The sequence below is a fragment of the Chinchilla lanigera genome, unplaced genomic scaffold, assembly GCF_000276665.1.
Source record: "Chinchilla lanigera isolate Chin_1 unplaced genomic scaffold, ChiLan1.0 scaffold00029, whole genome shotgun sequence".
Lineage (NCBI taxonomy): Eukaryota > Metazoa > Chordata > Mammalia > Rodentia > Chinchillidae > Chinchilla > Chinchilla lanigera.
This window is the reverse complement of record NW_004955430.1, coordinates 23,714,230-23,728,589: the sequence shown is the minus strand read 5'-3', so window position 1 is coordinate 23,728,589 and position 14,360 is coordinate 23,714,230. Positions and strand designations below refer to the sequence as shown.

At 45.7% G+C, this 14,360-nt stretch overlaps 1 protein-coding gene across 1 annotated transcript in view; it reads right to left on the bottom strand.

Moving 5' to 3' along the window:
- Window positions 1–224: 224 nt before the first annotated feature.
- Cmtm8 (CKLF-like MARVEL transmembrane domain containing 8) overlaps window positions 225–14,360 on the bottom strand; it is a gene marked incomplete at its 5' end in the record, with an annotated part of 89,632 nt that continues 75,496 nt past the window's right edge. The window contains 3 exon segments of the mRNA XM_005387526.2: window positions 225–502; window positions 1,731–1,847; window positions 10,986–11,159. Of these exon segments, the coding sequence (XP_005387583.1) occupies window positions 419–502; window positions 1,731–1,847; window positions 10,986–11,159 (375 nt within the window). The 3' untranslated portion in view covers window positions 225–418.

Here is a 14,360-nt window from a genome sequence, read left to right as displayed (position 1 = left end):
AAAAGTTAGGTTTACAAACTTAACACATTCTTGTTTTACTTTTTAATTTTTTTTGGTTTTTCTCCGGTACCGGGAACCGAACTCACGACCTTGCACTTGCCAGGCAGGCGCTTTGCCGCTGAGCTAAATCCCCAGCCCCCTTAACACCTTCTTAATACCAGCAATTTATCTATTTATGCAATGTCTAAGAAAAGAAGGTCTATGAAGACATCAACAAGATACTTAAAAAGTTCATCACAAGTTATAACACTTTGCAAATAAGTATTGTTTAATTGTAACAAACCACTGTGAGCCAATTTAACTAAGTATATAAAAACATTAGTTAAATACAATTGTCTGGAAATATACATTATACCTACAGCTATTTTTACAGTGAAATTCTTCCTGCTTTTTTCCTTTTAATTATCACAATGGTAAATCATTGGATGGTCCTGGATCTCCACGCTATAAAACTGAAATATGTGTTTCCAGCGTAGCAGATGGTGACCAGGAAGGCAAAGAACTAGGGAAAACAAAGCATAACAGAAAGAGGGCTTAGGGCACATTCTAATTAGCAAAAGTTACCATTTCACCTCCACTGAATCATGCCAATACAATATTCCCTTGGCTCCAGGCTTTCTCATCTAAAATTACTTTATTGGTTCAATTAACTTCCTTCGCAAATGATTTCTGTTTTTATTTTTTTTGAACATATCTGGAAAGCCTATAGTTTTGCTCAAATAACCTCAGGGAGTTACTTAGGAATAAATATAGTGGGGTACATCTAAGAAAAGTACATCACTTCTAATTTAGTACAGGCAATTTTAGACCAGGGTTCAACCTCAGATTGCTACAGGGTCAGTTCATGGAAATGAGCCGAGTGGGTCAGAATATGAATAAACCCAGGAGGTTGGTATGCTGTGAATGAGGGCAGGAGGCCAGGAGGCAGAAAGCCTTTCTTGCAGGGTGTGTGTGTGTGGGGGGGTACACCCATTCTAGCCCAGGGCTGTTGTTAATTGGAGCCCAGTCTTACCAAAGCTTGTGATTTTTAATGTCATAGAATCTGTGTTCTTTACCTCTCAACACAGATTTTAAAATCTGCATACAAGTTAAAAAAATTAGAAAAGCTCCCATGTACCTTCAGTTTTAACATTATCATTCTGGCATTTGTAACTGTCCTCACCCCATAGGCTTCTTCTAGGGATGGGCTAGTATAAGGCTACTCTCAGAGCAATTCTTAAAATGAGTCTTTAATTAGAAAAATAACACACAATTTTGGTTTATAAAACAGAACACAAGTCATAAACTAAAAGTAGAAGTTTCTCATTCCACTTCCTTCCTCCATAATTCCCTCCCTGGAAAAAAACCTTTCTTGGCTTTATTTTTCTAGGCATTCGCAGGGCATAAGTAAACATTTCCACTCAAGACAAAAACAAAAAACAAAAAATAAAAGGAATCATACACTCCTTTTTTACACCCTCCTCACCTCAATAACCTGCAGGCAGCAGAGTGATTCCAAACAACTCTGCTCCTCAGCCTGCGCCAGGCACTGGGGCTCAAGCACTTCATCCAGGCTTCAGCCTCAGGGCACTGCAGGCCACCAGGAGGGGCCGTCAGTTTTTGGATGCTTGAAACCAACAAGCCCATTTGCCATTATTGCAAGCGGGTTTTTCTTCCGCAGATTACTTTGTTCTCCTCCCTGACCACAGCAGGCCTTGGAGTAGCGGGTGGGGGCTGGCAGCATCACTCACCGATGAGGCAGCCCAGCTGTTGAAGTTGTGACTGTCCCTCTCTGAGGAGACAGAAGTAGCATCCACCACAGCGGCCGAGAGGTATAAAACGAAGGCACTGCCGTTAAAGCACAGGCCCTGGGAAAGGCAGAGGGGCGGTGTTTAGGAGCGAGACACAGAAGTGGCCAGAGCTGTGCCCAGAGTGGTCAGGACCCAAGAGGACAACAGGGGAGAGTGCAGCCAGGCTGTGAGAAGGCGTCTGCAAGAGGGGAGGGCTTCACAGCGCTCCTGTGTGAGATGCCAGCCCAGCCTGACCACGCCAGGCCTTGCTACCGCTCTTGCTACGGTAGTCCTTTAGCTACAGTAGTCCTTTAGCTACAGTAGTCCTTCGCTGGCTCTCTGCCCTCCTCTCGCATGAGGTGGAGGAAGGCAGCAAAAGAGACAGGCCTCACTCTGAAGTCCTGACTTTGGCAGCTTTTCACACCGGTCCCTGCCAGAGCTGGGAGAGTCCATCCCCAAGCAGGCCGACTGATGTCCTAACCCCTGGCTGTAAGCAGGGTAGGACAGGAAAGCGAGCCCCTCTCTAAGAACAGCAAGTTCTTAAAACTAAAAAGGCAATGACAGATATTATCAGAGCCCTTTGGGAACTAATTCTGCCTTTGGCTTCACCTTGTTTTTTCCTAGTTTTTGAGAAGAGAGATACGTAAAACCAGGTAGGTAACTTGGTTTCAGTTATAGTTAAATTTGAGAAACCTATACTCCCATAGGTGTAAGGCTTGGTCCTATCTGCACACCCAGGAGAGGTGGGGCTAGGTAGAGGCAGGAAGAGCAATGACTCTCAAGATGACTAGAGCGTGGGCCCCTGTGGTCTACCACCTTTTCCTCAGTGAGACAGAAAGGCAGAGCCCTGTGCAGGTCACGTTTTTCTCATTGGAGGAAGAAAGGCATACAGCATTTTTTTTCACACAGGCCCCATCATTCTGAGATGAGGTGCATATTCCTGTTACCACCTCTGCCCTTTGCCTACACCGTCCCTGGGCTGGGGCTCCATCAGGGTCGTACTCATTTGCCATTAGAAATATGTCCTCAAGGGAAGAGGGGTTGAAGGTGGGGGGGACGAGAAAAAAAGAAGCAACAAGACATATCATGTACAGGTACAAATTCCCAAAGATGAATGCTGTCATCAAGTATAGCTACACTGTACCAATTAAAACTGAAGAAATATGTCCTCCAGAAGCCCTGGTTTCCTGGGATGATGCATTAGAATGACTGGTTGCATGTGTTTTGGTTTTGGTTTAGGAACACATCTGAGCATTTTTGAAAAAGAAAAAATTTTCCCCCACATCACCTCTTAGAATACAATGTGCTGCACATTTACTATTTGCCAGATAAAGGACCCCCAATTGTTTAAAGACATAGAAATAGTTCAATGTAGGTACCTCTGAGGGATAGAGGCTCTAATTTTCATTTTGTATCCTCTTCCAGGGGAACTTACTTATTTTTCTTCAATAAACTAGCCATGTATTACTTTTGAAAGATGTTCTCTCCCTCTTCTGTCTCTGTCTCTCAGGTAACAGACTCTTGGTAGCCAAACTAAACCCAATCTGGCAGACACCGCTACTCTTCCTTCTGGGGTACAGGCAAACTCTCATACAAACAGAGCCACAGAGTTATGCAACTTGATTTTTTTCCATTTAAAAAGAACAAAGGCGCCTTCTCACGTAGGCCCCACAGACTGACCACACTTCCTGTCACAGCGCTAGTACCCCATCAGTAATTTTCCCTTGCTGATGGGTATCTGGATGTTCCTTGTTTTCTGGGATTACAGGCACTACTGAGATGAATGTCTCTGAACATGTATTTCAGGGCACCCATCCACATCCAGGTCCCCACGCAGTGTGTGGATGAGTGTTGGGAAGGTGCTCAGGCTAGCCAGATGCCCCTGACCTTACCCACGCAGCTGTGAGGACGAAGCTTCGGGTAGAAGATGAAAAGAAGACTCCTTGCATACATGAGCTGTGACTGCGTGGCCTAATCCATTTTCCTGAACTCTCCAGAAATAAGAAACTCTTATTTCCTTGGAGAGAAGTGGGGAAGGGGCTGGGGAGAGGCAAGCTGAACTGTGGCTCTTGGGACTCACTTCATCCTCCCAAAGGTAAATATGCCCTGGGGTGCCTGGCTCGGGGCACTGTAGTGAAAATAGGTGGAGAGATGGTCAAGGAAAAGAAGAGAAGAGCATCAGTCTCTGAGATTGTAACAAATGTTAAACAAGACAGCAGGATGGCTCCAGGAGTCAAAGGGGACCCAGGAAGGCTCCAGAATGTCACTGAGCTTCACAGGTACAAGAAGAACAAAAGTAAGCCCTCAATCCGGAGTGCTCAAGCTGAAAGACCTCAAAGCTCCCCCAGCGCAAATGTCATTTCTCGAATCATCCCTGGGCTGGGATGAAGGCAGAGCGGCCGGGACAATACAGGATCTTAGAGAAGGTGGCCAACTGCTCTTTCTGGAGGGAGTAAGGAGAGGCAGCTGTTCTTTTTGATCCCTCTTTGGTATAAAAAAGGCTCTTTTTCTCCAGTGAAGGCACATAATAGCTGGCAACTCTGCTGATCCTCACCCCATGTTATTGGTGCCTGTGATTTCGAAAGCCCAAACTGCTAATAATACCTAATGCCTTCACAGCAGAGGTGGAAAGTTTGCTTTCATGGGGTTTTGGAGCACAGTTTGTCAGCAGTGACAGCCACAGAGCCTCCCTGCCCTGAGTGAGAATCCGAGCTCCAGTAGTGCGGCTCCAGCCACGGCCAGCTCATCCTCCTCCTCCGTGGCTGCCCCCTACCGGACAGACTTTTAAAGAAAAAGAGCCATGTAAAGGAAGGTGGTGTTTCACAAATAAATATACTTCCTAATTCAAAGCACCAGAGTTAGGCTTTAAATTGGCTGTATTTCCACAATTATGCCCAGTACTTCCTAGTTTACTTGACTGCTTCTAACTTTCCTTTAGCTCCTGAAACAAAAACAGACTTAGAGGAAGCCTGCTTATGACTCCCTGAATAGTAAGAGAAGTTTCAGTTCTGCAGACCAGGGGGAGAAGGCCTGAGATGATGGAGAGTTAGGGCATGGATTTGGTAACAAGAATCCAAATGAATGATTTAAGAAAGACTATTTATTCTTCTCTCAGCAGGTATAAGAGCCAGAGCAGTGAGGCAGCCTCAGAGCAGCAGGGACACAGCTTCCTTCGCTCACGCTGGCTGGTATCTGGGGTCTTCCCATCATGCAGGGGCTGGGAGCTGTGTTCCAACACAGCTGCATCCTGGCCACCAAGGTGGCGGTGGGCAGAGGGACAGGCCCTGCTCCCAGGGTGTGACTCAGCATCTTCACACAGCTGCTCCTTGTACCCGATAGCCAGGCCCAGTCCTGAGGCCACCTAGTGTCAGGGTGCCTGGGAAAGGTAGACCAGTGGGGTGGCCATGGCCTGAATGAAAAATCCTATGACTGGAGAAGAAAACTGATACCAAGGGGTAATGAAAAGCCCATCAGTGCAAGATTCTTGGGCTAGTGTCTGACACTGGGTCTTTGAGAGTTTAATGAAGACAGAGTGACCAGGGGTCAGCACCTGGCCCTCCCCAAACCTCCACAGCTCTCTATGTGAGAAGGGAGGAGAATGGCTCTTGCCTCTGACTCCCCTAGACCTTCACCTGTGTCTCTTTCCAGTATTTATAAGACATTACTCTGCTTGATATTATAATTTGGCCTGAATCCACCTGTCTTTTCCATCAGAGTCCATCTTCTAGGGCAAAGAGATGTCCTATTCATCTACTGTGTGCCTTCTGGCCCTCACATCCACCACCAAGTATCAGTGGAAGACCCATTTGTAATGTTTTGCTTTGTTTTGTTTTATGAAACAGGGTCTTGCTATGTAGTTCAGGCTGGCTCAAACCTCCCATGTGCTGTGATTACAGGTGTGCGCCACCACACCTGGCAAACCATTCGTATCTGATGGAACAGACGTAGTCTGGGCAAAGGCTGACATCCATGAGAATCACCTCTACATCCTATCCTGTCCACAACCAGCTGCTAGAGTGGCTCAGTGCTACTCTGAGTGTGGTCCATGGACCACCAGCCTCAGCAGGACAAATAAGTCTCTTAGGAAAGTTCAGCTCAGCTCTAGGCTGACCATGTCAGGTCTGCTGGGAAATTCCAGTAGGAAATTGTCTCAGCTATATGCAGAAAAGCCACAGCTCAGGAGGAAAATAAAGGAGGAAGGATGTGGCAAGCCATGAGAAAAAGCCTGCAGGATACAGGAGGTGGATGAGTGAACAGACTTGAAAATGACCTCCGTCCTTCAACGCACTGGCTGTGTAGCTTTGGACAAGTCACCTGTTTAAGCTATTTCCTCTGTGGCAGAACTGCCAAATATCTTCTGCGATCTGTTCATTCTTCTCATATGGTAGCAGACTATTTGGCTGAGCGCATGGCCACTCAGAATAACATTTTACTCTTCAGTTTTTCTTGGAAGGATCACATTTAGGCTAATATGATACAAATGAAGTAATGTATACAACTTCAACATCACAAATTAGAGGAAAGAAATGTGCCCTCTCTGTGCCCTTTTTATTACCTTCTCTCCCTGGCTAGATGGTAGATGTGATAGCAGGTGCTGAAGCTGCCACTTTGGGCCCCAGGCCAGAAGTCAAGTATCAGAGATGATAGAGCCACAGATAGGAGGAACCTAGGGTGTTTACTGATATCATTTGACAGGTGACTTATATATGGATGACTATAGGAGAGAGAAATAAATTTAAGCCAATGTTGTATTGCATCTCTCTTTGTTGATACCAAACTTATGACCAAACAGATTAGACTCTACATTTACAAAATGGCAAAACCATAGACATCTCACCCATCTCAAAGGAGACAGCACTGTTAAAGAACAGTGCGAACTGTTAAGTGTTCTACCTTTTCTGATTCCTGCTTCATGACTGTGTCCACTGGAGACCACTTGGAGGCAGTTGCTTCACACCTGATTGTGCTTTGCAGACTACGTCACTTGGACTGAGGGGTTAGTGGGGACAGAAAGACTCACGGCTCCCAGTTATGACACAGTCCCACTGGGTAACAGCTGTTCAGGCAGGCTGGTTGAGGACAGAGTCAGCAGGAAGGTGCCTACCTTATGCCCGTGAGCCTTTGCGCCTAGGTCAGGTGCTCACTTCCAGCTGAAGACTGCCAAACACATCTGTGCTGGCACTTCCTGCTGAGGATGGGGCAATGTGAACGGCCACTTCTGACGGCAAGAGAAACTGACTTATCAGCGTGTAGTGGGAGCCAGGTGGACTCCAGGGTTGACAGCTGTGCTTGCTCACAGGGTTCCTGCCTCCCAACAGCCTCATTTGAAAAATGGAGATAACCTACTCCTACTCCATAATCTACTCCTCTCCATCAATGGAGAGTCAGTGTGAGGCTGGATGAGCATAAAATGTAAAGGAGTCAGTGTGACACCTAACTCACAGTGGGCACCCAGGAATGGGAGGCAAGCACCCTGCCCAGGGGTGCTCACAGGGCCTGTGGCCGGGCCAGCAGGGATGAGCCCAGAGGACAAGTCCTCAGGGATTGCACTGTGTTGCCCTCGTGCTCAGCACTAAGTGGGCACATTTTATTGCTCTGAGCTTTTGGTTCAAATCAGATCATAAAACATCCCAGCCTCTCTGAGTAAAGGATATTAGGACAGTTGCGGCCTAGGAGCTTGGGGTGTTTCTGGGAAGCAGCCATAGCTTTTGCTGCATATTAAAGGAGGCAACCGGTGATTTTGCACCTCTCCAGACATATTAAGAGAATGCACAGACTGGGCTCCAGTGCAAGGCTCATGCCTTACTGACTAGTAAGCTAGACCATAAAATGCAAGTTTTTGCAGTGTCTCAGGAGTCCTCTCCCAGCCACACCTTTGGGGACTACCAATACCTTCTCTATAATCTGAGGAGACCTAAATGCAAAAATCAAGAACAAACTCTAAAGTCATTTGGCAGCAAAACTGGACTTGAACTAATGGGGGACTGATGTGATCTTTATTAGCTCTCTTAGCAGGAAAATTGATGCTTCTACACAAATATGTGTGCCTCATTCGAATGCTACCGCACACTTGAACCACACGCCCTATATTGCAGTAAATGCACCAAATTACCTTATTACCTTTCCAAAATTTTAGAAAGCCCATCTTGCTTCACATCTAGCCTAAAGGTTTTGATTCAAAGACTGTCATCCTATAGTTATCTCTAAACCAGTGAGTGCTTCCCACCTTCCAGGTGCCTATGAATTACCTGGAATGCTTGGGATAGTGGAGATTCCCATGCCCTCTACAGTTTCCAATTCACTTGGTGGAGTGGGGCCTACAATTCTGCGTGTCTAACGAGTGTCCAGTGATGCCAGCAGCCTGGGCCCAGCCCTGAGTAGCAGGATTGTAGGAGGTTATCAGTTGCCTCCGCATGGAGCCCTGGCCTGATGCTCACAGCACTCCTGCGCCACAGCAGCCAGGACCACACTGCAGCCCCATGTATTGTGCAGGAGCCACTGCTGGCAGTGAGTGGTGTAGAGGTACAGTCTGAGCCTTCAGTGGCTAGCAGATGGCACCAGTCTTCCCTAGTCTCCACTCTGGATCTCCAGTGAGCACCATTTACTCAGATCCCAAATACTCTGCGGAGTTGCAAGTGTGCTTCTTAATTGGCACAGTAAATAAAAGCCCCAACCAGAAGCCAGACCTAACTGAGCAGCAGAAAGTGAAATTTTGAAAAACTGGCTTTAAATACCTTCTAATAGGGAGAATTCACTCAACAATCCAGATTTCTTGACTAAACCAACAGTTTACCAATCCTGGCAGCACATTTCCAGATTACTTCTTTGTGAAGCATTCTCAGCGTGTTTAGGATGCTAAGAAAGTGCCAGCGGGGTATGTGGGGGAGACAAGAGTTCAACACTGAGCGGAGTTTCCGCACTTCGTGGGCTGTCTGAGCCACCACACGTGTGCGTGTGCAATGCCTGGCCCAGAGGCTCACTGCCTTGAGGACATAAACGACGAGACAGTTCTAAAGGGACTAAAGGTCCTGCATTTTGGCTTCTGGTTGGGGTTCTTATCTACTGCCCAGGCAGTGGAGGGCATGGAGCAGGAGGTCAGAAAAGAATCTCTGTGGAAATCAAGGGACCTGGAGCTGCACGGTGTATGAATCTATGCAGTTCTGAACCTCATTTTCCTTACTTATAAAATGGAGACAAACTTTTTGATGATAAATTCTGATAACGACAATCTAATAGTTTTAAAACCATGGAGTGCCAGAAGGGGGCAGTGTTCATTTTTAAAAGTATATATAAAGGTAAATTTTTTAAAAAAATGAAATAAGCCAATGTTTTAGGCTTGAAGAGAATATATCTGATCCAGACCAGAGGGGTGCAAACTGCAGCCTATGGGCAAATACAGCCCACCACCATATAACTAGACTGAAACACAGCTGTGCTCATTCACTCACAAACTGCCCATGGACACTCGTGTGCTAGAGCAGAGCAGACCAGGGATGGAGACTGTACAGCTTAACAAGATGACAATACTTACTGTGTGATCCTTTATTGACAAGGTCTGCACGCTTGTGATCTAGATGGCACAACTGGAAACTGAGACTTGAACAAAGGTGGAAATAAGGTCCTGCTTGTTCCTGGGTCCTAACACTTTGCTCCCCTGTCGCGTTGTCCAAGAGTCTCTTCTTCCAGGTACAGACACTTTCTTCAAGCATGACTTTCAGACTCGTCTTTCTCCATGCTATTCCTCAAGTGCCCCCCTCGCTTTGAGCCTTCCTTCCCTGGTGTTCCCACAGTTCCTGTTACTTCCAAGTGCTGGCTGATTTTGAATGCAACATCCCTGTGAGGCTGCCCTTCCTTCTGCCCATTGGGGAAGGACACTGATTCCAGCTGGGCTGTACCTGCAGCCAGCTGTGGGCATCTTGTTTGGAATTACTGTCAGTACTTGCACTGCATTACTGAAACTCTAAAGGGGAATTTTTACACTTGGATGTGGGAAAATAGCCAATAGTCAGTCAACCTCTTTTGTACATAAAAGGAGATTCATTTCTTGTGGGGTTAACTTGGCTTTGAAGAGCAACTTAGCACAAAGACAGGTGCACCTGAGCAATGACTGAACTATTTGAAAGTCTGCCAAATGTAACTGCAGCCTACAACCCCCAAGTGGGCTATGTTTCACATTTGGTTCATAAATCAGTTATGCAGAACTGGATATTTTTGATATATTGGTTGAAAACAAACAAAAAATAGTATTGTTCCAGAGCTCTGTTTTATAGATACATACATATGTGTGGCACCACTTGGGTTAAAAAAAAAAATCATACGGCCACTTCAAATTCTCCAACAAGACTGTCTGCTCCAAGGCAAAGGAAACCTCATTTTTCAGCTCCATGAATCCACTTGGGACATGTGTTCAATCTTCAGGATAAACCTAAATGTCACTTCCTCTCTGAAGAGTTCCCAGCTCTTTGGGCTGAGCAGAGTATACATAACCCACTACTGTGCATGGCACAGGGCACTGTGTCCACACATTCCCAGTTGCCCTGAGCTGCGCGCTTACCTTGTTTATCCACAGGCAGGACAGTGCCTAGAGCCAGGACAAAAGCCCAGTCAGCCTTGACTACTCTTGCTTCCCACTGCGAAGACACCTGTTTGCTTACCAGAGTGGATTTTGTTTTTCTCCTCGCCCTCCAGACACGCATACCCTAACGTCTAAGAGCTGTGGTGTGCAGAGAGATAAGCAGAAGCTAGAAGGAAGGGAGGGAGGGTGATCTGCAGAGGCCAGTACCTGACATCCCTGTTTCCAGGTGACACTGTTTACAGGGACTAGTAAACTAGAAAACTTAGCTTTTTTTGATTCAGGCTTCTGAGTGCTGATTTGCCATTGAGTCTCAGAGGAATTCCTAAACCTTCTTTCTTTTTGGTACTAGGAACTGAACTCAGGACCTTGTGCTTGGCAGGCAGGTGCTATGCCACCGAACTATATCACCAGCCCTGTACCAACAGGTTGTTTTTTCCCTAAACCTTTTAATGTGCCCAGTTTTATACTTTGCGAGGCACCTCTGACAAGCAATTGGATCATGTTGAGATTATCTGCTACATTGGGTGCTCCATGGCTTGGCCCGCCTGGAATGGGTGGAGATAACTCTGAGTTGGCTGGAAGACTGCATGCCGTCCTCGATAGTGGGCACTGTACAGGAACACCTCCCATGGCCCCCTTACCACTGTTGTCCAGGGCACCTGGGGAATCCGCGTGTAGGTCATTGTTATGTAGATGATGAGGAAGAAGACGGTGAGGACCCAATAAAACACAGCTACAAACATGACCCAGCCAAATGCAGGGACCCGGAAGTACTCAGTTCCAGCAATAAGTGTCCATACCAGCAATCCCAGCACCTGTAAAATGATAGAGGCAGTGGAAAAGAAAGGAGAAAATAAGAAGGGAGTGGGAACAGAGAAAAAATAATTTTACAGAATGTCAACAATGACTTTCTTGAATATATGTGTGTGTTTAAGACTTAAAAAGGGGGGTTGCAAACTCACATGACTGCAAATGCCAGAAGGATAAGAGAAAGGATGAGGCAAGCAGGGCAGGTCTTCATACAGCTCCTGCCAACGTTAGTGGGCTGTTTTCACCAAATCTCCTTCCTCCCAGGGAGAACATAGAAGAAACTCAAATTTGTCCATGATCATCTTGTTTTTAAAAATGGCACTAAGAGGTCTTTTGTTTGTTTGTTTTCTGGTACTGAGAATCGAACTCATGACCTTGCACACTTGCTAGGCAGGCGCTGTGCCGCTGAGCTAAATCCCCAGCCCCCAGCACTAAGAGTCTTAAAACACCATGTGGGGCAAGACAACATCCATGGCTGGAATTTGATCCCAGGCTGATATTTGTCAAGGAAATAAGACTGCAGGCCACTCAGAGGTGGTCCCTGGGACTGATATGCTATCAAACCTTGTGCATTTTGTGCCAACCTTTGGGTCGCCACTGTCCTCCTCAAAGATGGCAGACAGCATGTGGCCTGACAGCTGTCAGAAGGGAGAACAAAAAAGGGCCCTGTCTAAATAGTAAGACTCAGAATTTTCTCACAAGCTCTGCCCTATCCTACCCATAGTCCATTTCTTCCTCACTGCAGAACAAGGCAAAAATCAAGGCAGGATCAAGGGAAATGACCAAAGGCAAACCCTCCAACAAGGGCAAAGAAACTAACTAAACTAGAGGTGTCCCAACTCCTGAGCAAAGAAGGCCACTTGCATACTACCACTTTCCAGGGGCCAGGAGGAATTTATTCCTAAGCCATGGAGAAGTTCTCTCTGTACCACATCCCTAGGGGACACCATCAAAGTCTAGAGTGTTGAAAGAATTAGAGACAACATACATCAGTGACACATGCATACCCATGTTTACAGTGGCACAGCTCACAATAGCTAAGCTCTGGAAACAGCCTAGATGTTGTCAACAGATGAATGGATAAAGAAAAAAGAAATATATATATATATCATGTATATATCCACAATGGAATATTACTTGGCCATAAAGATGAATAAAATGGATAGAACTCAAGACTATCATGCTACATAAAATAAGCCAGATTCAGAAAGACAAATATTGAATGTTTTCTTTTATATGAAAAACTTAAAATATAAATAAATGAATGAACAATATAAAGGAGATATGATAGGAAACCAGAAGGTAGTTTACCAGAGAAGGGGATGGGAGGAGGGACTAGAGAGGGGAGAGGGAAGAAAAGGGATTGAAAATGATTAAGATATGTTATTTGCATTGTACCAGTTCCCTAAAATGAACATCACTATTCTGTATGACAAACATGCACTAAAAAATAAAAGTCCAGGGTTCAAAGCTTTCAGGTCATTTCTGTATTGGCTTTCTTTGCAGCATACAGAACCAAATACTAAAATAATGCCTACCAAAGATCTGGGAAAATGGATTTCACGCCTCTGTTTATCACTTGGACACCCAAATTATGACAGGCTCCTTGCTAGCAGCCGCGAGGACAGAGTGGGATCCGAACTGAACAGAGCTTGCTCATAGACAGCTTGGAGTCTAGCAGAAAGTGGCATCTGAGGAATTACAACTGTGCAGCTGTGCAAAGTGCTATGCAGGCAGGTAAAGTATATGACCAGACTCCACACTAGGTGGATCTAACCTTGTCCCCAGGCACACAAGTGTCAGAGAGGGCCCTGAGCTGCAAGCCTGGGAGGTGCTAGTGAGATGGTGGAAAAACAACAGAAGCAAAGGCCTGAGGCTTGGGAGGGCTTGACTGCCTTCTAGAACCTGCAAGAAAGCACAGTAAGGAGGTCAGAACACTGGGTGTAAAATGTTAGAGCAGCTAGGGAGCATCAGATTGTGTGCATCCCAGAGAACCGGGGACTTTATACTTTATCCTAAGGGTGGTATGAGGGTTTTAAGCAAGAAAACAGTAAGGTCAGGTTATCTTTTTGTAAGACAACACAGTCTGCATGTAAAGAACAGACATGTGGAGGGGCAAAGGTAGGCGGGGACACGTTCAGAGAATGCACAATAATCCACGTGGGAGAAGATGATGTCTTCAAAACTAGGAGAGTGGCAGTGAATACTGAGCAGTGAGTAAATTCATGACAAATTGTAGGAGTAGACAGGGCTTTATGGGTTAGAAATGGGGTGAGGGATAAACTGCAATGACTTATTCCAGATCTCCATGGAGCGATGTAGGAAGTGGATCAGGGTTTCGCTGGTGTAGCTCAAACACTGGAGGAGCAGGTTAAGGGAGATGTTTAGGAGCTCAGTTTTCAATCTATCAAGTTTGAAGAGCCTGCAGACCTATCAGTCAGGGATTTTGAAAAAGGAGAAGCTGCAGGGAGAAGACTATACGTCCTTTTTTAAGAAAGAAGACTTTTGTGAAGTTTGCTAAACCTAGGTTTCCCAGGACATTAAAAACTGCTTCCCAAGAGAAGCCCACCTCTGTGTTAGCGCTTGGACACCTATGCTGGGGAGCTGAAAACGGATTCTGTCTTTCCTTGTTGGAGTTGGACATTGACAATGTTTTATCTGCTTGACATTATATATGAATTTCAAAGAAGATGCACTTAATGGAGATGTGTTTTTGTGCTTCCATCTGTGGCAACAAAATTTATTGAAAGTGAAGATGTACAAAATGGATGTAATTCCAGAAAGCACCCAGCCTCACACTAATGGGGTTTTAGAGTCCCAATTCATCCTAAATGACAGGTAATCCATACACCTATATCTGACACTGCCTTGGACTGCTAATGGAGGCAATCTAGAAGAGCAGCATCTCGGACAACATTTTGGGCCTCTTGATTCAAAGGGAAAGGGTCAGGCAGGCCTTTTGCTCAGGGTTCACACAGGAAACGTAATAGTGAGTGAGAAAGCACCGCAAATGTGTTTATGGCCTCTCTCTGGGGTCACAAGGGTTTAGGTTTCCCGTGCAGGCTTGTGTCTAGCTAAATGGGTTCAACTAAGAGCTCTTGGCTATAAATACAGAAAGCTTTTTCATTAATAAGCAAGCAGAGCCTGGTGTCCAGAGTTACATTGTCTAATTTGCTAGCTGAGGTCACTTTTACACACAGGGACAA